We start from the raw sequence: 26915 nt of genomic DNA on the forward strand, positions 1-26915 counted from the left end.
GAGGCACTCTTCCATCATGTTAATGAGCCTTTCATAGCCTTTCAAATATCCACCATGGTCTCTAAAGCAAACACAGTTACTCTGCTGTCGAGAACTATTACAAATCATAGAATGATCTTCCAAGTTACATTAGGATACTCAGGGTAAAAGCGTGTGGTTTTGTTTGGTTTATAGAAAGCCATAAGAGTTCTGGAAGAGTGTGGGAAGGCAGAGGTCTGTTGAACAGAAACCTGGCAATGAAGGGCACAGGCTGAAGGGCACATTCATTGGGAAACTTTTGATAAGCTTAGGAAAGAGACAAGAAACAACAGGGGCACATGAGGGAATAGGATAAATTTATCTTATGTACATTTTCTAATGAGTAAAGTGGGGTAATGTCTATGGTAAGAACAATGGCATTTTGGAGATGTTGAAAGAAGACCAGAATGGCTGGGTCAAAGTTAACAAGAGAAACAGTAGCCTGAAGCTGAGATGGTCTGAAGACCAAATCACATAGTCTTTTGTTCAGTATCCTAAGAGCAATGAAAAGGCATGGTCTATATTCCCTATACTTAGTGCTGCATCTAACGGAGTTTGCTTGACAGATGACTGGAAGGGACTACAGGCTTATTGACAGATTGACTGTTTCTCCTTATAAAGCCGCTATGGTCTGAATTAGTCTAGTTTACTAAAAAAGCTATATTTGATAGACACCTGAATATATATATAGACACCTGAATATACTGTATTCATTTTTTCTTTATTTATTCATTCAGTTTGTAATTATCATGAATTGCTGTCATACAACACTCAACAAGACAGATGTGGTCCTTACCCTCGTGGAGCTTACTCCCAATGTGAGAAACAGACCCAAAAAAGTAGCAAGTAAATAAAATACCTACAAATCATGACTATGATGATGGAGAAAAGGAAGAAGAAGAGGAGAGGGGGAGGAGGAAGTAGAGGGGGAAGTGGAGGGGCAGGAGGAGAAGGACGATAGGTGGGGAAGGAGGAGGGGGCACTTAGAATCAGGAACTATGACGGAGCATAACAGGAGACTTACTTGACTTTTCATGTTCATGGAAGAAGTTGATATTTAATGAGACCTGAAGGATGAGGAAAGAGTCATGTGAAGATGGGGAAAGACTCTTCTAAGCAGAACATGGCACATGTCAATGCCATGAGGAAAAAAGGGAGCTTAGTGTTTAGGGACTAAAAGAACATCAGTGTAGTTGGTATATAGTGAACAAGGGGGAGACTTGCAGGGAATGAAGGTGGAGAAATGGCAATCTTGGTGGAAAGTTGAACAATATGGAAAAACTTATAGTTTATCCAGGCTACTTGTCTATCATCAGGTGAACAAGCGGAACATTCTCTAGGAATGGGAACCAATATTTAACCAGGGGAACCAGATCTGACAGGTTAAATGTTTAATCGAATATTATTTAGAGCCCTCACTCTGTGGTCTGCCAAAGCTACCCTGAGTATATGCGGCAGCATGATGAAGGGGAGAAAATTGAAGCTAGAATCAATTCAACAAATATTAACCAATGGACAGACATAGGGGTCAGAGTTGAGTAAAACAAAATTCCTGACTTCAAGGAGTACACAATTTTGTATAGGAGAGAAACAACAAACTGTTAAAAAATGAGATAATGGCTGTTTAACAGAGATGAAGAAAATCTTAGGAACAGAGGCGGAATGCCCTGTTTGTTGGTCCATAAGGTGTACTCATCACTTGAGCTGGATGCTGAAGGATGGGTGTGAGTTCACTGGACAGAAAGAGATTTCTAAAGACATTGTGTACCCTGGGAGAGCTGGAGAGAGTGCCTGCCAGCAGCTTGGCTTGGCTGGAATGCCAGTGGATAAGGGATTGGAGAATTCAGGGCTAGTAAAATAGAGAGGGTCAAGGACATGGAGGTTTTTATTGTATTTCTAGAAATATTCCTGTGGGCAACGGGGAGCCTAGAGTACCAGACCAGAAATTAGAAGATCTCGACTTTGAGGCCCACTTCACCAATTGATAACTACGGGATCTCAGGCAATAGTGTATATAATATTTGATATTTACTGAACAGTTAATATGTGTCAGGGACTCTGCTAAAATACTTATATGAATTTTCTCATTTTATTACCCAAACAGCCCTACATGGTGTGGCAAGTACTAAAGTGAAGACACCGATGCTCAGGTAGTTTAAGGAACTTTTCCAATGTCACACAGTCACTTACGTCCTCATTCCTAAGATGTGGATTATAAATGTCTAATCAACCATTTTCACAGCACAGCTGCAAGGATCATGTAAGATGGTGCACTATTAAAGCCTATAAAATCCTATCTAAGTGCTCTTTTGTAAGTTATCTAGGAAGCAGGCAGAAACATTAGAGCAGAAATAAAAAGGATTAGATCTTATCGGGGCATCATAATGATTTAATAATGAAGACCAGGTCATTAGCGCCACGTATTTCCTTATTTGCTTGGTAGGGTTAATTAGAGGAATACAAAAATAATCTGGACCCAAATGGGTACAGTTGTTCAATGCTTGCATTGTAAAGACATGGCATTTAAGTACCTACTATGGGTTTTGTTTTCAATGATTTGTTTTTATTTCATGTGGAAATCAAAGAGGTCAAGGCGTTTATCTCTTTATCTTAAGACCAGTGGGCCATGCACACTCTGGATTATCAGAGAGCAATAGACAATAATAAAAATGATGAATTAAGATGGCAGAAAATGAAATGGAAGGGCAATTATTTCTCATGACAATTTCAGTTGTACCGTCCTTTATTAAATACTCTGAACTTGAAGGTTGCAGAAACAGTTATTTCTGTGCAAGTAAGTATTCTCTGTTTTCTCTGACAAGGAACAACAAGGAACATCTTTGTATCAAATATTTCAGTTTGTCCACTTTCTACCTCTCTTTGAAAAAATTAAGCGTGACCAGGTCTTTTAAACATAAATCCTGAAAAGATGTGGTTTTAAAGCATATTTATAGAAAGCAGGCAAAAAGTACAGCAGACTCCTGGTTACTCATAGGTACCCTCAGGCATTCATAAATGATCGTATGTACTCATGGGTACTCAGAACATATGCAAGTTTGCACAGATTGAAGGTGTCCTTGTGAACATATAGAGGAGTGTACGCCTGGGTTACAGTTCCTCTCTGATAAGATACCAAATAGCTGAATTATATATCTTCTACAATCCTGGGGAAATATTAACTTTGTACTTTGTTCTATAAGTGCCTGGGAATAACAGATGAGCAATATCTTAAAGAAGTTAATCTAGAAGAGGCACTTTAAGCTTAAAAGAACTCAGTGATGCAAGCAAAGAGGTAAGAAAGCAGCAGCTTCCATCTGCTGCTGGGACAACTGATAAAATGTCTTAAATGTTTTAAGATTGGCAATTGCTGAGATTTACTTTGCCAAGCATTTTTCTTTATAACCTGTAACCTCATGTATATTTTAATAAGAAATCTGAGATGCATGTTTCTAATCCATTTACACATAACTCATTAAAATTTAGTTTTGTAATAACTATCTCGGGCTTCCCAGGCCTTTAAAAATCATTTTAGTCTTTTATCTTTGAAGCAGAAAATTCACATTTTATCACCAATAAATGAAACTTTGCCCAGAAAACAGGAACTTGATTCTAAACTCTGTACTCAGGAAGTTCAAATTTATTTGAAAGTCAGGAAACCTAACTCAAATTCTTCTGATCCTAAACAAAATGTCTCTCAACACTTCTAAGGTAAAAAGTACAGCAAAATAAAAAGATATATCTGTGGTTATGGAATTCTTTCACTCATTTTCAATGCACGCATTCTAATCAGCAATAAGCAAAAGAACCTGCACAGAGAATAAGAATTTTCCTCTTTGATAGTGATAAAGGATGACTAAGTTAGAGCGATACAGGATGACTAGCTAGTGACTAAGGATGAGGCTGAGAAAAACTGATTGATGCCATAGTTATCAATGGGATCATCATGAAAATCACTCGCTGAGTTCACGTGTACAAATTCAGCCCTACCAATAACTAGCCTCAAGGGGCAGCCGCATGTCCTTGTGTGCGGGAGGCAAAGGACCTTTCCAGAGGTCCGCACTCCTTCTGTCATTTCATTCTACATCCCCTTCGAGTCTAGCACTTGGCTTTTTTTCCTTTCTCTTCTTTTTGTTCCATAGATTAAAAGTTGTTTATCCTGGCTGATGATCTTGAATTCATTTAAATGCTTTAGGTATTCTCTTACTGCCTCTTTCCTCCCTTGAGCTTCATTTTACTTTTAACCACGTTTAAATGAGGAAATCCTTGTGAAAATGTGCTGCAAACAGTAAAACAGGGCCAAATCCTTGTCTCTGAATGCCATTCCTTTTAAGAGTGGCAGCAGAAGGAGTGGATAAGGTAATGGCTTATCTGGAGGTCGAGTTCAAATCTTACTTCTGACATTAATTCTGTGACCTTAGCCGACTTATCTAACTCTTCCGTATCTCAATTCTTGCCAAAGATCTCTATTTCAAAGGATTTATGGAAGTGTCATATAAGTTATTAAAGTCAATGGTAATGAAGAAATGACTGTTATACACCAAGAGTGCAATAGATATTCACTGTATTATTTATTATTAGAGTAAAATATAAACAAAATTGGTTATTTCTCATCCACTGTCAATTATTAACCTTTGGTGGCAGCCTAGCGCTATAGGCCTATCAGTTCTGATTCACCTTTTTCCCAACTGATCTTTTAAAAGATATTTTCCAATATTATTTGTTCTTTTTCCAATAAGTGAAAACTTCCTCCCACAAAAAAGGAGTATAGTCCTAAATTTTGCACTTAGGCTGTTCAAATTTATTTGAAAGTTACAAACCTAACACTCAAAGTTTTCCAATTTGGAGTTTAGTCTTCTGGGGTTTGGTTATTCTTAAAATTCAGTCCCAGTCTTCAATATTCATCCCTTTGTTCCATGCTTGTGCATGCAAATTCATATATACATACTTAGGCATTTTAAATCTAAGTTCGCAAAAAAGTCACATTCATACTCACATTGATTTATTTCTATGTCTTCTCACCAGGATCATTTGTGATTTTACAATGTCCTTTCAGAGTCTCTGATAGCAAATTCATTCATTTAATCAATATTTATCAAGCACATCCTATGTGCCAGGCAGTGTGCTAGGCACTGAGGATACAGTGGTGCAGAGCATGACGTCCCTGTCTTCAAGAACTGTACATTTTTGTGGAACAGGCTTAGAGATTATGTACTAAATAAGAAATTGCTTTGAAATAAAGTAATGCAATGTAGATTTCTGTGGTCAACCTTAAATTATCCATATGGATCTTTTCTCTCAACATGTTTGCCTTAAAACCCAGGGAATGCCAGTTATCTGACAATGGTTAGCAGATCCTTCCTGGGTTATCAAAAACTCTAAGATGATTGTATTTTCCCCAAGATCTTGTCACTTCAACCAGTTAGAGAGGCTGTTAATTTCTTTCATTTTCTTTGTCTTCTTCAAGGTTATATAGCAGGCAAGGCAAGTATTTATCAACTCTCTACTGCTAGCATCTGGTAAGTTCCAGGGTGTACTAAGAACTTATGTGTATGGCTTTATCCCGTCTTTTAGAATTGAACTGAGAATGTCCTTTGTTAGCTTCAGCAAAGTCTTGTCTGTAGGCTGACATAGTTTATGCGTGGGAAAAGAGATGCGTTTTTACCACAACAGATTCTTTCTGCAGAAGGTTAGGTCACATTTTTACATAGCTTTTATATTATACACCAAGTAAGAAAATTGTGTTGAAAGAAAAGGTAAGGAAAAGAATGTAAAACAATACCATGTTTTGTTAGGGGTTTTGTTGTTGTTGTTGTTGTTTTAAATTTTTGGTTGGCAACCTTTAGTAATTGTAGTTACTAACAGACTTTTAGAAAAATTTATTTTGAATTGGTACGAAAGACCGTGTTTTCTTTGAATGTGAAGTTTGTTTTGATTGTGACAATCTAATGAGAAAAGGTTTTAATTTTCATAATTTTAGAGTCATAGATTTTTCTGCATATTTATGTTTATATACAACAAATCCATACAAACAAAAGCATGAATTGAATGATATTACATTTTCATTTTCTAAATGTTAAATAATAGAGAAAACATTAGGTTTTTAATGAAACTGATTCCTTTCTTTGGGCTCAGGAGGGTACAAGAAGGGCTCTCCTGTGGGACTAAGAAAATATTTCCTATAATCACCTCTTAAATTTATCCCTCCCACTACTGAAATATATAGATTTGTCGTAATGTCCTATATAAAGGGGGAAACTCTTGAGGTCAATGAATCACAGAACACAGATATTTCTGGCTTATAAATGTATGCTGACAAATCATCACTAATCATTAATTAAGATGTCAGTTCCATAGAAAATGTGTGTGGCAATTTCGATCTTGAAATATATGGTTTGGTCCCATAAGAAATGTGTAATGAAACAAAAATTATTCAATATTTAAATTGGATGGAAGAATTTCTGGTAAGGTAGAAATAAGTACATATCCTTCTGGGGAAGGAGGTATAAAACATTGTGGTGTCTATTTCTATTGATGCAAATATGCTTTTTAAGTCCGATAATACCTCCTTTCCACTAACAATTTACTATGAACTACAACCCATGCACTGAAAAATAATGTTACCTGTTTTTCTCTACTGTAGCCACAATGAGTACATGGAATAATAAAATCATAGAACCAGAAGAAAATGTGAGAGACAATCTTATCTAGACCCACAACTATAGGGATGGGCATATGTAAACTCTTTCAGATAAATACCTTTTTATTCTCTTCTTAAGGTGTTCCTAACTAGACATGCACAATCCTTCCTGGCAACTCACTCCAGCCTTTGATCCCTGGACACTCCATCTAAAGTTGCTTTCCCCTTCCTTCGATAACTCTGTCACCTGTTATATTTTGTCCCTAGAACTTGTTATGACTTGAAATTGTGTTATTTATTGTTCGCTTTTTGCTGATGGTCTTCCTCAATAGATGCAAGCTCTATTCTGTCCTGCTCATTTTTCTCATAGTTGTTGACTCTTAACAAGTTACTCATTAAAAATATGTTACGTTGATAGAAGGAAGTTAAGAAGTTAGGATGTTAGGAAAGAAGGAAGAAAGGCCAAAATGTTCTACCTATGTCTAGCTGAAATACCGTCTGCTTTCAATTATGCCTATCTCCTGTTTTTCAGTCTTTGACAGATAAGGGTAACAATGATACCACATTCTCCAACAAAAATCCCTCCATGTACTTGAAGAAAACTATTTAGGACAGTTAAGCAGGCAAGAAATCTTACTTTACCCTTAATTCCTTTTAGAAGAAACAATGGAAAATATATGAATAAACAAGATAAAACAAAGCTTTAATTGATGATGACAGAGAACTAAGAATTATTAGTTTCAAGGAGTAAGAAATCTCTCTGCTTAAAAGAGACTATTTTTAAAAAAAGAGGAAAAATAATCAGACAGAGAAAATGGTTCTAAGGGGAACTATGACAGAGAATAAATAGTGGTGGTGGGCGGAGTAGCTAAGTAGGACATAAATTCCAGATAATACTCAAGTTACCTGGACTGTCATTGACATTCATCCTTATGTTCTCCAGTTCTTAGCTATCTAAATTCCACGTATTAGTTTTGCAGAGTGAATAGATTTGCAAGACCTGGATTCTTTCAAAAGGATATTTGATAGGGTAATGGCATTTATTACAAAAACACATTTACTTAGATTATTCCAACCCAAGCGATAAGTGGAAATTTTTTCTCCCCAACATATGTGTTTATTGGTGGCTAAGAAGCAGGTCCAAGAATGATTATGGATGAAGGAACATGACAAAGTTCAATCATTTGAAGCAGAAATAAAATCACAAACCTGAGCAATGAAGTTTTCTCATCAACAACCAAGAGATGCAGTTTCCTCTTTGCTTTGCTCTATAGTTTCATTATTATGACAGGAATATGAGCAGATTGGAACACTATTCTAAGTAAACATTTGAAAGATTTTACTGTTGGTCTTTCATGTGTTGTATTTATTTGGTAAGAAAAATTATCTGTAAAAACAGACATGGATAAAATGAAGTGTACTTCTGTATTAAAATAGGCAGAAAACTGGACAATCAAAGTCCTTCTGTCTTTATATAAAGTTGCTGACAGTTTCATTTATGGGATCATGGAGGTAATGAAAAGAAATATTTTCTTTCAGGAAAAAAGTTCAAAACCTAACCTGTGGGTACCATGTAAAAAAAATATGCTAAGTTTTAACAACTGCTTGGGGGGAGGGGGCCATACAATTGCATATAGAAGACTTTTTAACTATTGGATGAGGTTGAATGTGATGCCAACATGGCATGTTTAAAGCTTAAGGAGAAGGATATGACAGAGGCAGAATCAGAACAGGCTGGCTTTGGTAATACTAGGGCTGGTTTCACGTTGAAAAGATGTTACTATAAGTGGAGTGGATGGGAATCAGTATGGAATGTGATTTGGTGGTGGTAGTAATGGAGGGACCGGGAATGGGGATGAAGGTGGAAAGAGTTCTCCAAAACTTTCCCTCTATACTCTTCCACGCTCTGTTAATTGATAAGAAAAATGTCAACCTTATGATTCATTTCATTGGTTTCAAAATTTGAAAGTGACTTCAAGGGTTCCAAGATGGTTATTCATTCACTCATGCACCACATATTTTATTGAGATCCTATGTGCCACAATCTACTGAGCTAGATGTTAAGGATAAAATGGTGAACATCTACTTAATTTTGTTTTCCTTGTGTACAAAATGGAGATTTGAGTTTTTCTCCTTATCTCACAGAGTTGGTTTGGAATTCAAGGAAGATAGTATAACATATTCAGTAACAGGTAATAATACGCAATAATAATGATAGTAATATCATATTTGGAGAAGTAAAATTTTAGATTTAAAGAGTTTTTTCCTTATTAGCATGAAAACATGTTTTGTTGTAGGGTAACGCAGAGAGAGAATTAGAACAGTTGAAGGTGGGAATGATTACTATTCCATTAAGAGAGGGAAACAACACTAAAACCGTAAGAAGACAAACACTGAAAAAAAAGCTTCCTTTACAATTTTATTTGGTGCCAACTCCTTTTTTGCCTGTAACAGTTTTGAGCTACATCATTTGCCATCAGGTTTTAGTTCAGTGTTTCTTAGACTTCAATCAGTCATTTATCAACTTATTCACGGTTTTTGCCATGCCCATTTACAACTTTTATTAATATTTATTTTTCTTTAAATTAATTAGTTAAATATCAAATATTTGTGAATCCTTTTTAAAATGAAGTTTATATCGTTCCTTTAAATAGGAAATCAGTACCACTTACTATAATAAAAGTAGACGTAACACTCAACAAAATTAAAACAAAATCATTTTATTTAATTCTAGGTAGATGCCATTGCCTAACCAAGGCCCTTCAGCTGAGGCTGAAGAGTTTGTTCTTTCTTTGCTAAGAAAGGTAATTATTGAGTAAGTGCTAAAAAAGTATTATAGATAAGCTAGTACTAAACTGAGAATTCCTCTTTGACACAATCAGAAGCCTAGAAAAGTATTTAAAAAGTGCAAAAGGATTAACTTTCTTACTCAGTGATACAATATTATTTAATGGTATCTGGTATCTCCTATACCAGCTCAAATGTCTTGCAGAGGTCAATACCTTATAATGTAAAGCCCTGGTATAGCTACTCTGAATTGTATAACTTTATATCTAGCTACACTCCTTTATTTTTCTTACTCCATTTCAACAGAATGGTCAATGAACTCTATTACACAGTTGTAAAGCATTTTGTAAGAAATTTTGGCTTTTTGTTTTTTCTGTACGCTGAATCCTCAAATTGCTGTTCATTCCACTATGGGTATCATTATGAGTATTTAGAAGGCAGAACAAGTGGGACTTTAAGAGGTTCAAGAATTTATTCAGAACCAAGCTTAGCACACCCTCACCATAAATGCTGGGGGAGGAGGCAAACTTCTAAATACGCTAGCAATGTCTTGCACAAGAACATATGGTAAATTAGTGGGCAGAACAAAATGATCTCTAGGGACTTGCTCTTAAGTTTCCTGACCAGAAGATCATAGTCTTTTCTCATAGATAAGAAACCTCAAGCCTCAAACCAATGAGACATAACTCAGAGAAAGGCCCCGTAGGACTTACCTCCTGTTAGCATGAGGGCACATTTGCACATGCAGTTGTCATTATCAGCGTCTTTAGTGCTGAAATCAGCACCGTGTAAGATCAGGCTGCTCTGTTTTCCTGCTGTCCCGGTGTGACCCTTTAAATACAACCTGAAGTTAAAAAAAAAAGAAAGATAAGCCATTCAACAGAGTCACAGAACCCAGAAGACTGGTTTGCTGAATGTTTGCCTTGTTCATCAGTTTCTCCCTTCTCTGAATTCAGCCCTTCCAACAAACTGGTATAAGACCAAAGCTCCCTGAACAGAAAGAAAGAGAGAGAAGGGGTTGGGGGGGGGAAGAGAATGAATGAAGGAAGGAAGAAAGGAAGGAAGAAAGGACATCAAACTACATATAGGTAAAATTATCTGTGGCTTGTGTGCTTGATGTTTATTTTACTATGCATACTTAAACTCATATGGTTTTCTGATAATGTAGGATCCACAAAAGGAAAATGGGTTTATTTTATTACTACAAGTATTGATCTCTAAACAAAAAATGCCCTGTAGAGTGTCACTATAGCATATATCACTGTGTTAATGTTGAATATTGATGATGTGCTAAAGGAGGAGTTACTCTGTGCCAAGCATTCTGCTAAATGCTTTCCGGCTGTTATTTAATTTAATTTTTATATTAAATCCGTGATTCAGGTATCAATATCAAAATTTTGCATACCAAGGCTCAGAGAGGCTAAATAAGCTGGAATTTCACTATGGTTGACTTTAAAATCCAAGCTCTTATTAGTCATTATGTATTCACTGAACAAATATTTCTTAAGCACATACTATATACCAGAAATTGTTCTAAGCACTTAAGATATATCAGCAAACAAAACAGACAGAAAGCCATGCCCTCGAGGGACCTACATTCTGGTGGTATTCCTAAAACTAAGTTAAACCCCAACTGTTTAACCTCAAAAATGGCATTCTTCAAAGACCCTGCTTTACTCTCTAGAAACATTTCTTTCTTTTTTTTTTTTTTTTGCGGTACGCGGGCCTCTCACTGCTGTGGCCTCTCCCGTTAAGAAGCACAGGCTCCGGACGCGCAGGCTCAGCGGCCATGGCTCACGGGCCCAGCCGCTCCGTGGCATGTGGGATTCTCCCGGACCGGAGCACGAACCCGTGTCCCCTGCACTGGCAGGCGAATTCTCAACCACTGCGCCACCAGGGAAGCCCCAACCTCACTTTTTTTTTTTTTTTTTTTTTTTTGCGATACGCGGGCCTCTCACTGTTGTGGCCTCTCCCGTTGCGGAGCACAGGCTCCAGACGCGCAGGCTCAGCGGCCATGGCTCACGGGCCCAGCCGCTCCGCGGCATGTGGGATCTTCCCGGACCGGGGCACGAACCCATGTCCCCTGCATCGGCAGGCGGACTCTCAACCACTGCGCCACCAGGGAAGCCCCCTTACATTTTAAAACTCTGAGAGTCAGGCTAAAAGTCACTGGTGATGCAAAACTGTAGAATTTCTAACTGGGAATTCACATTTTACGTTGTAGGCAGCCCATGTGGAGGTGGGTTTCACCAGGGCAAAGTAAGGTGAGAGGTTACCAAAGGGAGTCCTAGGACATGTTACCTGGGTGAATTCACCACCTTCTAGATCTGGTCTGCAGTTTTAATTTGATAACTTTCTCAGCCTCTCAGAGACAGACATACACTTGCAAAACTAAGGGGGACTTATGTCAGGTCTCCATTTACAGTCAAAATAAAGGGCCCAGTCTCATGGTCTCCTTAGAGGGAGTTTCACATAGAAAGCCAAATTATAATCAGAAAGTTGCTTGCTTGGTGAACACAGAATCAGAGTCTGGGGGAAGATGAATGATTACAAAATTAAGTAGCTATGACTCTGCTGGCCTGAAATCTCCCTCTCCACCGGGAGTGGGTAAGTTTAGCCCACAGGCACTTTTGCAAGAGGGATGCTAATTCCAACTCTGATTCTTGGATTCTCTATAAACTGTGATGACTTTCCTTCTTATTGACTTAAGGTAAGTCAATACCATTTTCCCTGCAGTAGCTTTAAGCTCACTAATGGGGATAGACTTTCCAGGAAACAGTGATTTTCTACACTGTATTTTGCAGGTAATTTAGCACAAATGTTGAGTTGATATTAACTGAGTGACTGCTATGTGCTGAATATAGTTTATACTTTTATATGAGGGTTATAATTCAAGCTTCATAATTTACAATGGTTTCTTTGTGTTACCAAGGCAACAGGAATGCATAATTATAAATTTAGGAGGTAGAGAAAAGCAAAAAGAAAATAAAAAGTAACCCAAATCTCATCTCCAAATATAACTACTCTTGACATTATGGTTTATATACACTTAGTCTTTTCCTTGTTTGTTTTCTTCTTCAAATAGAAAATATTATTTATATTTAAGTATACATGTAATACCTGATCATATTCTATAAACATTTTGAACAGTGCCAGTAAAGTTTCTGCCCACAGGCCCATCTCATTTACCACTCTAGAAGTAATCACTTATGTCAATTTTGTACCCTTTAAAACAGTTTCTTCTCATGTATAAACACAAATGAAATCATACTTCACATGCTTTTTAACAATAAGTTTTTCATATATGATTTTATGACTATGTTTCCATGTCATTACATATTCTTCTCCAACATAATTTGGCAGCTATTGTATGACTATACCATCAACTGTCCCAAGTTTAAGGGTGCCTTTACATATCTCTAAATATGTATGCAAGTATGTACGGTAGGGTTAAAATAAATTGTAGAATAAACATCTACAATGTTTTGTCCTGAACTTCACCAGTACAGAACTCATCAACGATGTATGTTAGGGTCTGTGAGTAAAAGGAGACATTTTTCCAGATCCACTTAATCAAGACTTGAAGGTCAGTCGTCTAGTCCTGGCAGCTCTTCTCTGTATTACTAAAAAAGTCTTACAACTGGTCTCCATGTCTTGAGCTTAGCTCCTTCCACTTCCCCCTAAAATCCATTCTCCATGTGGCTCATTCAAAACATGTCTCTCATCGTCATTCCTCTGCTCTGGTTAAAAGCCCTCAGTTGTTCTCCCAGCACATGAAAGATACAGCCCAAGTTCCTTATTGTGGTTTATGAGGACTCTGAAGACGTAGCCCTTGTTTACTTCCTCCCACACCAACCCCACACCTCCCATCTCTTACTTCCTGCACACATACATAACCATCCAGGCTTACCAAACACTTGTTCTCTCAAAGCATCACATTCTCATTTCTCTGTCCCCTTTCCCAGGAAGGCCCTTCCCTGGAAGGCCTTTGTAACTGCTGAATTCCTACTCATCCTTTAAGATTCATTTCAAGTATGATCTCAAAGAACATCAGATGGATACCTTTATGATGAAACTTATTGTGCTTTATTTTAGTTGTCTTTTTACTTGTCTTCTCTCATAATAAACTGTGAGCTCTTTGAGGCATAAGCTGTGTCTTACTCAACTCTGAATCACCAGAATCTAGAACAAACAGCGTCTGATACTGAGGAAAGGCTCAACATTCACTGAATAAAGAAATTATGGATGTGAACTAATGACTGGTATAATCAATTTTCAGTAGGCTGAAGGTAGCAAGTAAAATCAGACCCAAATATCAATAACCCTAATAACCACAATATACCTGGGCCATATTTTCAGAAGGATAGTTTTTGCATCTCACTTAGTTAGCTAGGTACCCAACATCCCATTTCCTTGTCAACCAACTGAAATAATTAAAAATTACACAGACACATACACCCTTCTTGATCTTTCCAGTTCTGTTTTTGTTCTCATTTTCTCAGAGACTCCAGAATATGAAAACATGTCTGATATATTACGCGAGTAGAATAAATGAAGAAAACTTATGTCTTCTTATTAGTTCTTATGTTTTATTGAATGACTTATTTGTATTGTGTGCATACCCAACTGATATCAGAGAACAAATTCAAAATGAAAATATGCTTATGGTAAATTCTTCAGCTAAAATTATTTTGAAAAAAAATAAAAGCCAAGTAAGGTGTAAAATATTTCCTTAAGGGCCTGCCCAGATTAGGGATCTTGAAAACAAGAAGAAGAAGCGTAGAGAGTCCCAAGATAGTGCAATGTAAATACCAGAACATACTGGTTGCAATGATATAAAAGTAGAAGTGAAGGGTGGGCAAAATGGGTGTAGGTGGTCAAAAGGTACGAACTTCCGGTTACAAAATAAATCAATCCTGGGAATGCAATGTACAACATGGTGATTATAATTAATAACACTGTGTTGTATATTGGTAAGTTGCTAGGAGAATAGATCTGAAAAGTTTCACCTCAAGGAAAAAAATTTAACATGTGTGGTGATGGATGCTAACTAGACTTATTGTGGTGATTATTTTGCAATATATACATATATGCATATATTAAATCATTATGCTGTATACCTGAAACTAATATAATGTTATCTGTCAATTATATCCCAGTAAAAAAAAAAGTAGAGGAGACCAGTATTTTGAGGAACAGTGGATTTTTTCACCATACAAGACTGAGTAGAACGTGTAATTCATATACAGTAGTATTCATCCCTTCTATGCTGATATCCTTAACATGTTGCAGGGAGCTGCTTATACTCTTCTAAGGAAGAGCTGTTCTCTTCCACTGGGAAATAGAGATGGCATTTCTTAGAAATAATTTTTCTCAACACTAGTTCAAGCAATTTACAGATGAGCCCAATTGTGCTTCTGTGGAATCCCACAAGGATTCTGGGAGTAACAGTGTAGTCAAGGATAGGTCCTCTGCACAGTTAAGGGGCTCATTCTTTCTTACCTAGCACAGAACAGCAATTATTGACCCAAAGCCAACAACTGTAACTGGTTATCTGATAGGGACAGACTAAGAGCTGGCCATTCACTAATACCAAGTATTTTTTTGAATTAGATAAGAAAATTTGAATTGAGGCTCAAACAGAATATTTATGTGGTTCTTTTTATTAATGGTTCTGGTTAATTTCTAAAATATGTATAATTAACTATCCGTGACTTTCTCTATTCTGATAATGGAACATCACTTTACAAAAGAAAAGTCAATACACAGAAGGGGCAAAGTCAGCTTTGCATATGACTATGGTGAAAAGGACTTAAAGTGTGGGTCACTGGAGAGAATGCTTCCCCCAAAATAACACCATGAGAATCTTGGACATTTATTTCTTATGTTCAGCCAGTGTAGATGTGGTTTACATGAAGGATGATGTGTTGGGAGATAAAAACCAAATGTTATTACAGAGCAAAGTATCTGGCTTAGGAACAAAAACATGAAGGATGCCAAAACAACAACAACCAACCCCAAAATAACAACAGCACAGAAACTCCAAAAAATACCATTAACTGTGACCAAAAAGGCAGCCACAAAATAGAATCATGGGCATTTATCCTTTTCAAACCATTTTCCTAATTAAGGGGGGGAAAAAATTATGAGTACCAATTGGTCAGTGACTTTAAAGAATGTCAGCTTTTTAATTTTTCAATTAGCATCTGAAGGGAAAATGAAACACATGCATACTGAACTGGTCATGATTTTCTAGTCATTCTTGATGAAAATATAGTTACTCCCTTTTCTTTCACTTACAGAAACTTCAGTAACTAGAAAGGACTAAATCACATTCTTAATGAATGTAGGACAACAGTGCACTCTATTATGGAAGAGTAGGTTTCAAAATAGACCTCTGTATCATACAAGTGATTCTATAACTTTATTTTCTTTAAAATAGGCAGCCAATCCCAGGCATCTAGTTTCTCACTAATTTTGTCGACTTAAGAGATGGCTCTACTTCTCACATTTTTACATCTTCACTGTGTTCGGGGTGGGGCGAGGGGAGTCTCTTTCATTATCCAAGGCAGTGGGAGTTGTATGTTTGACAAATTGAAGTTTGGCCTCAGCTCTTTTAAACAGTAGACAGACTCTTAGATATCTGAACTTAAAGGTCTCACATACTGACAAGCTGAGCAGATTTTATTTTGGCTCTGAGCTCTCTCCCTGCCACCATATGGAACTAGTTTGTCTTTTTCACAATCACTTGAAGAAAATGCAAAATAACCCCCATGATTCTCTTTCAGAGCCTGGTAGCAATGACTCAATCTGACGGAGTTTCCCAACACTGTTACGTCTTCTGGTTGCTGCTCCAGGGCTGTCTCTGCAGTAACCATCCTCCCTGCCCTGCCCCCACCCTACTAAAAGGGCTGGGCACCAGCAAAGAGTGATATCACAGCATGTCTTTTAGCACTGAGTTTAAATGATATAGGTGACATCTTTTGCTGAACGTAAAGACAATATTTCTCTTGTCAAGCTATATAGAGAGAAAACAATGTTTGCCTTACTGTAGACTTCTAGCAAGATTAGGCATTTGTTTGCTGTTATGAAGAGGTCATAGGGAGGTATACAAATAATTAGTATTGTAGGAAAAAGGGCAAGGGAAAAATTCAGGAGATGCTAAACTGCTCAAAACGTTTAGTGGAAAAGATTAGTTTGGGAGGCTGTGGAAGACATGGACTTTAGGGAAGGGATGAGGAGGATATTTCCAATAAAAGGGCTGTGAAATTCACGGCACAATTAAATTGAGGTTATCTAAGATCAAAAAAGATAAGAAATAAAGGAGATTCATGAGTCATTTGAATGTGCTGGGAATGTCAAGTGAAAAGGCAGACAATGAACTTATTTAGATACTAAGCATTTAAGATAGATTTTTACTCCTTTTTTTCTATTAGCATTTGAAGCTGGAAATTATTTATTTTCATAAAATGTCCTTTTTGTTAAGTACAGAGTTCTACAGTGGGAACTACTAAGGCTGGAAGCCTTGAGATAAAGGCAAGAATATAAATTTTATCTTAGCACAAGGGAAGACAAACTCTATATTAGCCTTTCCTAATATAGTAAAATTATCTCTAGTTAAACAATGTTTTCTAATTGTTTTCAAAATAACATCTTCAAGATAAACATTTTATTCTCTTTAATTCAGGACTGTGCAAGTGTATCCTGGGCTTATAAATGACCAGAACTTTACTGAACTGATCCCTTTCTCCCAAGTCCAAAATCAACAATCTTTCAAGACAAAATATTATGTGGGAAGCCTTTTCTCTTCTTTCTTCTACAAATTTTCATTGCACAGATAAATTGCTTCTCTTGTGGCATATCTCATTTTGCCTATCGTAGTATTTCTCTTCATAAATGTGCCTTTTCTTCCTCATCGGACTATAAGCGTTTGATGAGAAGTCTTCATCTCTTAGCCGTCTTTGTAAACTCCATGTATAATATACATGACAGGCATTAAATAAATATTCATTGAGTCAGTTATGAAATAAGCGTTCAAATTGTTTAGAATTTAAGGTTTACTCATCTCAAGAGATTCTTTCTATGTAGTAACATTTTAACTCCAATAATACAATTATGTTTTACAATTCAAGTCCCATGAGCATTTTTCTCCTGATTTGAAATTTGTCCAGTATTAATGACCTGATGGTCTGCTCAAATCATACAGTGGACACTTTAATAAGGATGGAATGAGTTTGTGGTTGCCACCAGACATTTGAAGAAATAGCTCATGGAATGATCTATTAAAGCAAATATGAGAAGTGAGACCATCAAGTTTGACAAAGGGATCTATTGGGTTGGCCCAAAAGTGACTTCAGTTTTTAAGTAAAAACAAAAGACACATTTTTCATTTTCACCAAGAACTTTATTGAACAACGTATTCACCCTTTTGTTCCACTACCTTCTGCCATTTTTCAGGCAACTTCATAATTCCATCTTCCCAAAACTTTTTATCTTTTTGAGCAAAGAACTGTTCCAGGTGCCTCTTACAGTCTTCCAGGGAACTGAAATTTTTTCCCTTAAGAGAATTTTTTAAAGACCGAAAAAAATGGAAATCCGAAGGTGCAATGTCTGGTGAATATGGCGGAGGATTCAGAACTTCCCAGCCAAGTTGTAACAGTTTTTGCCTGGTCATCAAAGAAATATGCGGTCTTGTGTTATCCTGATGGAAGATTATGTGTTTTCTGTTAACTAATTCCTGATGCTTTTCGTTGAGTGCTGCTTTCAGTTGGTCTAACTGGGAGCAGTACCTGTTGGAATTAATTGCTTGGTTTTCCGGAAGGAGCTCATGATAGAGGACTCCCTTCCAATCCCACCATATACACAACATCACCTTCTTTGGATGAAGACCGGCCTTTGATGTGGTTGGCTGTGGTTCATTTCACTTGCCCCACAATCTCTTCCATTCCACATTATTGTACAGTATCCACTTTTCATCGCCCATCACAATTTGTTTTAAAACGGAGGGCTTTTGTTATGTTTAAGTAGACAATCGCATGCAGAAATATGGTCAAGAAGGTTTTTTTCGCTTAACTTATGTGGAACACAAACAGCAAAGTGATGAACATAACCAAGCCGGTGCAAATGATTTTCAACGCTTGATTTGGATATTTTGAGGATGTCGGCTATCTCCCTAATGGTATAACATTGATTGTTCTCAATTAACGTCTCGATTTGATCACTGTCAAGTTCAACTGGTCTACCCGACTGTGGAGCATCGGCCGGCAAGAAATCTCCAGCACAAAACTTTGCAAACCACTTTTGACATGTTCTATCAGTCATAGCACCTTCTTCATACATTGCACAAATCTTTTTTGCGTTTCGGCCCCGTTTTTACCTTTCTTGAAATAATAAAGCATAATATGCCAAAAATGTTGCTTTTTTTAATCTTCAATATTAAAATGGCTACACAAAAATTCAGTTTGATAAGTCTTTTTTTAAACGCACACTGATATGACAGCTGTCACATACAATCTAACAAAACTGTTTCAAATGAAGTCAAAGACAACTAAGTGCTACTAGAGCCATCTTACGGAAGAAAACGAACAAATCTTATGACCAACCCAATATATCTATACATGAGTCCATTCTACTGCATAATTCCCTCCAGAAACAGGGCATTCATTTTAAAGATCTGTTTCAAAGCCTCCGTCTTCTTTGTTAGAGGACAGAGGGCTTATTTTCCAATGCTGAATCTTAGGACTGTGATCTCTGTTGGAGGAGGCTGTATTAAATAAATCTGTCATTATGTGCCACACTATTTTTTGTATGTTGGAGATACATTCTGTTACTCCATTGTCCATAGGTGAACGGATTACGTACTTATTTGCGATAGCCTTTCAATGAGTATGTAAGAAAATGATAGGAAAATATATGAAGCAAAGTTGGTGCACCTATAAAAAAAGAGCGAACATATGCCAACGACAAGAGAGTTGTATGACAATGATCTACATTCATAGTTATGAATCTATAAGTAGAAGGAAACGTTCAAAAGAAAAGAGGATGTAAGTAGGAAGATTAAAAGATCTAATAACATACAGTTTGACTAATTAAGAATTAAGGACGTGATAGAGATTGAGAGATACTTAAAGAGACATAAAGATCAAGAAGATATAGGTAGGGCTTCCCTGGTGGCGCAGTGGTTGAGAGTCCGCCTGCCGATGCAGGGGACACGGGTTCGTGCCCCTGTCCGGGACGATCCCACATGCCGCGGAGCAGCTGGGCCCGTGAGCCATGGCCTGTGCTCCACGACGGGAGAGGCCACAACAGTAAGAGGCCCGTGTATGGCAAAAAAAAAAAAAAAAAAAAAAAGAAGATATACGTGGTTTGGTACAAAGTAAGTATGAATGAAGAAAATAACTGCCAATAAAGTCATCAAACAAAATTTTCCTCCTTTTATCTCCCCACTCCCACACACACACAAAAAAATATACAACATTAACTTCTAAAGAGTAGGACTGTGTCATTGTATTTGCATATGTGTGTCTATAGAACTCAGGAGATAGTATAACAGAACAGTTTGGAGCTTAATTGTCTGGGTTTAGAGTGTAGCTCTTATCCTTTCTGACCCTCAGTTGCCTCATCTGTAAAATGACTCTCATAATAGTAATGTCCTTCTAATATTGTTGTGATAACTAAATGAAGTAATACATATAAAGCCTTGAAAAGACTGTCACGTGTAGAGTACTTATGAATATTAATAAAAAATTAAACAAAGAAACCAAACTTCCCTAACCAATAACTATAAACTACACAGAAGCACGGTAAACATGAGCTATATGAATAAGTCTGAATTAAACAAGCAAAATGTATATGACATTGATAGACATACATAAGCATACAGACAGTGATGAAAACAGTGAGATAGACATGGAGCTAATTAAGACATGTATGTAGGCAATAAGCTGGAGAAATTCAAGATGAAAAGGATCAATTTTCTCAAATCCATAGGCCCCATTTCCTTTGAAAGTTTTCCTCATTTTTATATGGAGCAAGCAGAATACTATGCACAAAGAACAAGAAACCAGGGTCCCTTTGCTGACTGACTACCTAATTTAAGGTCTACATTAATTTGAACCCAGATGCCTGAATAACAATCCTTTAATTCAAATATTTATTCTTTAATAAAGTAAAATTCCAATCTTTTGAGAATCCTAAGATTTTCTTGCCACATAATAGGGTGCTTTATTGGCTGAATCCAGCACGTGTATTTTTTTTTAATATCTTTATTGGAGTATAATTGCTTTACAATGTTGTGTTGGTTTCTGTTGTACAACAAAGTGAATCAGCTATAAGGATACATATATCCCCATATCCTCTCCCTCTTGAGCCTCCCTCCCACCCTTCTAGGTGGACACAAAGCACCGAGCTGATCTCCCTGTGCTATGTGGCTGCTTCCCACTAGCCATCCATTTTACATTTGGTAGTGTACATATGTCAATGTTACTCTCTCACTTCATCCCAGTTTCCCCTTCCCCCACTGTGTCCTCAAGTCTGTTCTCTATGTCTGCGTCTTTTTCCTGCCCTGCCACTAGGTTCATCAGTATCGTTTTTTTTAAGATTCCATATATGCAGCACGTGTATTTTTTTCCCTTTCTTTACTCGTAATTGGTACTTGGAAAAATCCCTGAAACGATCACCCGTTCCAACCTATCCTTTAATTCGCATCTTTACTTCCTGAAAGTTTCCTTTATGACACTGTCTTCCTTAATTGGCATCATTTGTTCTCAAATGGAATTGAATCATTGGGGAATCCCCAGAATTTGTGTAGTGTATTAATCTAACTATTATTTAAGAAGGAGTACCTTATTTGCTTCTTAAGCTTCGGAAGCCCTGATGTAGATATGTAATTTGATAGATAACTTTGAACATGTTTAGTGGAAGATGTGCAAGTGTGAAAAGTGCCTGAGATAGCAAGGGTCATGGGAATTTGTGTTGTGATTAAGAAAGATACATTTCCAGAGTTATAGAAAACCTCAGTCCCAAATAATGAGAAACTTCAGAGAACCCAGTTTCACTAATTCCCTGGTTCTATTATGATTGTTTTATATAGTATTAGCTTTCATTATACATGTTTAAATTTTTCATCTAAGTTTTGACAACATATATTTTAACGTCCCTTCCTTGACTTACAAATATTAATATAATGTAGAACTTTGATGAAAATGAGTTTATCAACCACCCAGGTATTCTCAAACTCTTGACACACGATACATTGTTAACAGCGACTCGTTTCAAAACCCCAGTAAAATACAGTTCTCAGTTTTTCTCAGTGATATGATGATTGCATTTGTTCAAAATTCATGATAAATTCTTCCTCCATAAAAAAAGATAGTGAACTCACACTCTATTGTCTCTGAGTGCTTTTGCACAGTGCTGAAAGAGTACACTCTACTCCATACATTAAAAAAAAAAAGATTTTCATGAAAGCTGTGACAATGAAACCATACTTCTCAAAGTTCAGAAATATACACTGTAGTGATTCTCTGTTTTTAGTTCTAAATAAAAATAACGTTCTTCTAGTATTTCTCCCTTTTCTAAGGATACATAAAAAGAGTGCCAAATGAATTACATGGCACTAAAGACCCCTGTAAAGAACACACAGTCCCTTAAACTTATTTCAGTTCCCTTGGCGTCACGTGTGGCTGACAGAATCAGTTCCGAGCGAGTGGCTCACTGACCAGACCTCTTCTGGTGCCTAAAAGACCAGGCTGACAGCCATCTCAGAGAGTTTATGGGTTTGCTTTTTTACTAAAAATTAAGTCAGGACCTTGTAAAACTTACGATTGAAACTGGTAATTTTTTTTGTGTGTGTGTGTGTAAACAAGTTCAAGGGAGGTAGATTTGTTCTCATTTTTATTTCTGTTTAAAAAGCAGCAAGAACCTTTATTTCCAGGATCCCCTAAGGGAAGACAGAGGAAGAGGAAAGGGTGAGTAGAAGGCTGAAAACCATTGAGAAACACTCTTGAGGTTTTTTGCAAAGAGGAAATACTTTCTCTTGTTGTACTTGGACAACGTGTTGCTATAAGTTCTGCAAATAAGGCTCCAGCATGCATAAACAGATTCTTCTGTTGACCAAAGTCATCAGTGTGCTTATTTCTCTCCACAATTAATGTGAGACACAGTCCAAACTCCTTATCATGTAATATGGCCTTCGTTTTCTGTAGCACAGCGAACCTCTACATACAAGACACTTGCTTTTGTCTAACTAAGGCAGGCTCTCTCCCACCTCTGGGTCTTTGTCCACATTGCTCCTTCTGGCTGGAATCTCAAGACTTCCCTCCTACCACCATCCTCCACATATGCCTCATGAGAACTTACTCATACTTCACAAATAATCAAGAATTTCCTCCACGAAGCCTTTCCTGGTCCCCTTCAGTCTCCTCCAATGTACCCCAATCCATCCTCAACCCCAGCCAAGTTCACCGCTTTTCTTTAGTGCCCAACTATAGCCTAATTCCAAGAGTTCTTATTGTGGAGCTGAATCATACATAAATGTGAGCAAAATTTTGTGCTTGTTCATTTATTCTGGGGAGAAGATGCATAGCTCCAGCAAATTTTTGAAAAGGTCTATGATTCCTTGATCAAAAACCAAAACAGTACAAAACAAAAAACCAAACAGGCATGCTAAAACATACTGCAGCTGAAACTTTTACTTTAAGCCAACTATCCCTCCCATGTTTCCTTCCTTCCCTTCGACTATTAGCTCCACAAGACCAGCAAGGATGATGTGTCCTTTTAGTGTCATTAAAGTGTTATTTCTGCATCAGCATCACCTGGGCATACTTGGTAGGCTTGAGATAACCTAGGTTCTATCCCAGGATCAGAATCTCTGGATGTGAGATTCAAAAGTCTACACTTTAGACAAACATCTTAGTTGACTTTATGCACACTCAAGTTTGGAAATAATTGAGTAGTACCAGGCAAATAACAGCAACATGATAAAAATTTGGTGGCTGGCTGGCTGGATAAATGAATGAATGCAGACTCTGATTTCAAAAGAATTGTAAGAGAGTAATTTTAGTGAAGTTACGTAAATTAAAGCAAAACCATATCCAGTTAAGAGAGAAATAAAATAATTATGAATATTGGACAACTACATATTTAATAATTATTATTTATTAACAAGCCAAGGAAATATTGACTTAATGTCTTTAATTATCAGCATGTGTTCTAGGTTAGGTGATGTTACAGAAGCATACAATATTCAGATGTAATTATTCTGCTAAGAAAGAATACTAGGTGTAGTTTAAAAATCAGATTATAAACAGGTACAAACTATTCATTTGATCTTTAACACATCTGCTATTTTTAAAGCATAGTTCATTAAAATAATTATTTTATAACAATGTTGTGACCTCCAGTTGTTTATATAATGACTTCTGATCTTCAGATCTGGAAAATTCTCTCTAGAATTGATCATAAGCACATGTGAGGGAAAAGAAGTGTTTTTCACTTGCAGCCTAAAAATGAATAAGACTAAAATTATTCTTTATCCAGGTGTTTAGCTGAGCTTCTAATTGAGGCAGGTAATAAAATAGCACTTTTGATTCTTTCAAAAGAGAATGAACAGGCCAGCATAAGCACTGGCATTTGTAGTGTTAGTACCAAAAGAGACACATCAAAGCACTTTGCAAATATTTGGCACGGAGTAAATGCTCGATTAATATTAGTTAAAGTTGATTGTTATGATGATACTATCGGCACAGAATTTATAGTTGAGCATTTAATGTTGATATTTGTTGATACTTGTCATGATTATTTTAAATGGTTTTATAAGTGCTTCTGGTTGAAATGAGTAAAGGCTCTCGAAAAGAAACAGATCATCTAGACAGAAAAAGCACTGTATTAGTTACAGGGTAGTCAATATTTTATATTGTCATTTTCATTATTTAAAAATTTTTTACTCAAAAAATATAATTAACTGAATCTCGTACTTTCTGATAAGCTCTCAGTCATTTAACCGTGAGTTCTAAAAATATCAACGTTTACTGTCACCAAGTGGCCGCTATCAAAATTGCAGGCAGAGTACCTAGTCCTTGTAGCCCACAAACTACTTACTGGTGACAGCAACACAGCATCCTTTTCCAGGATTAATTGGCCTAGGGAATAAGGTATGCTGTGTGTTTATTTTATTTCATTTGCTTGGCATGATGCAATATAGAAATTTTTGCCTAACTTTTACAGGTAAAAAATAAATAAACAGAAGAGACTGCAGTTGAATAGATCAGGGAAATGAATCCCATCCAAGCAACAATCCAAGAAACTAAAGGACACAGCACTTTATTAAAAACCTTACATGGAAACTGTCATATGCTTCCATTCTATTCCATAAACCTCTGAGGGCAGGAATTTGACTTGATCTCCGAATTTCTAGCATCTATATCAATAACTGTCATATAGTAATCAGTTGTGTTTGCTGAATGCACAAAAGATACCTTTGTTGATGTGTCTTTCATATATTTATTAGAAAGTGCTTCCTTTCCAGACGTATGCCAAGCATTGTGGAGAGGTCCCTGCCCTCCTAGAGGTGGCAGTTTAATAAGAAAGAATAGCCCATTACAACCCCGTGTGATAAGGACTTTGATAAAGGCAGGCACAGAGCACAGGGAGAGCACACAGAAGGGGCTCCTTACCCAATATAAAAAGCAGAGCTCTACAGTCTGAGCTAAGACTTAAAGGATAAAGAAAATCAAGTCAGGAAAGATGTTAAGCTCTTGAAGGATACGGGTTGAGTTTTGTGGATTTGTCTCACCCACGTGTCTTGCACATTGTTGTTACTCATATTTATTGAACAGAGTAATAAAAACACTGAGTGAAAAAAAAATTGATTGGGATGTGAGAAAAGACTATGCAGATGGGCTGCCCTTAGAGGCTAAGTCCTAAGTCTCTCACATATTACTAGTTGTCTGGCTCTCCTCTTTGCTCTTAGCATCATACTTCATCGTTATCCCTTTATACTCTGTGCTTAAACAACACCTTACTACTTGCAGTTTGCCAAACAAGACATGCTGGGTCTCACTTACAAGCTTTCACATATGCTATTCACTCTTTGATCTCCAACTTGAACTATTTCTTCAGCTAAGTCCAATTTGTCATTTTTATGTCAACTTAGGTTACCCCTTGGAGGCCTTCCCAAGCCCCTAAAATTGGCTAGGTCCCCCTATTCATGCCACACTTGTCTTTATCTCCAAACTCACTATGTTCATGGCATTGTAATTGCCTGTTTGTCTGTCTACTGTCTATCCCTTCCCCTAGCCCCATCACACACGAGTATAGACATGTGTGAACACACACGTACATGACTGTACTGAAATATCTCTGGATATTTTACCCTAGGATAGCACAGAATAGAAAATAACAAATATTTTCTTCATTGAAGATAGAGCCTTCATCTTTTCAGTGGTGGCCAACATTTAGAAGGACCCCCAGCAGTGGGATCACAGGACATCTCCCTAGATTATTTCCTGGAGGCAGCATTAGCTGATTCTAGCGATTTCTGCCAACCTATAAGTTTCTAGGACAGCAGTTGTCTGAGTCCCAGCATTACTCATTCTGGAGCTGGAATCCTGGGAATACTTAGACCTAGCAGCACCAAGGCATTTGCTTTTGTTATCTTAGAAAAATTTAAGACTCTAGAGACTGACATTAATCCGCATTAAAGTCAAGAGATTTCCTGATCTTTATAAGGCCTGAAGAAAGTACAGAGTGACTTCGTAGGACCATGCCTTCTCCCTCTTGAATATTTCATCTCAGTCAAGGAGTATAAAATACAAATTTTGTTGAATAAAACAATTCCTTCTGGGCTTCCCTGGTGGCGCAGTGGTTGAGAGTCCGCCCGCTGATGCAGGGGACATGGGTTCGTGCCCTGGTCCGGGAAGATCCCACATGCCGCGGAGCGGCTGGGCCCGTGAGCCATGGCTGCTGAGCCTGCGCATCCGGAGCCTGTGCTCCGCAATGGGAGAGGCCACAGCAGTGAGAGGCCCGCGTACCGCAAAACAAACAAACAAAAATTCCTTCTCTGTTTTAGGAAGTATAACCACAACAAAAATCGTAGTCTAAATAAAAGTAATACACCTCCCAAGTTGGAGAAATTATTTGAAAATACAAATAAAACTACTTAAAGCCTTAGGTTTGATATCTAGGCTAAAAATTCAAGAGGGTAGAAACTGCCAGGAGATTCCCTATATATTTTTTTGCCTACCTTGATCAGTCCAGAACTGCTGTAAGAAATAAATTTCCTCTTAGTATTTCAACACATCTGCTACTGGTTCCAGCCAGGACAATGGAGCCCAGAGGATCAGAGAAATGAAAAACACTTCACTAAAAAGTGAAACAAGTTTTGCAATACCTACGAAAATGCAAGGCTGAAATTTACGTGGGAGGCTCAAGAGAATTCTTTTCAATCCACACTGATTTTTGTCCTTGAAATATA

At 37.2% G+C, this 26915-nt stretch overlaps 1 protein-coding gene across 4 annotated transcripts in view; it reads right to left on the reverse strand.

Moving 5' to 3' along the window:
• ANGPT1 (angiopoietin 1) overlaps window positions 1-26915 on the reverse strand; it is a 278627-nt gene that overhangs the window by 22638 nt on the left and 229074 nt on the right. For all 4 annotated transcript variants that reach the window (XM_032610145.1, XM_032610143.1, XM_032610144.1 and 1 more), the window contains exon 8: window positions 10156-10286. In XM_032610145.1, the coding sequence (XP_032466036.1) occupies window positions 10156-10286 (131 nt within the window). The remainder of the gene's footprint in view (window positions 1-10155; window positions 10287-26915) is intronic.

This window comes from Phocoena sinus, chromosome 17 (genome assembly GCF_008692025.1).
Source record: "Phocoena sinus isolate mPhoSin1 chromosome 17, mPhoSin1.pri, whole genome shotgun sequence".
NCBI classification, from domain to species: domain Eukaryota; kingdom Metazoa; phylum Chordata; class Mammalia; order Artiodactyla; family Phocoenidae; genus Phocoena; species Phocoena sinus.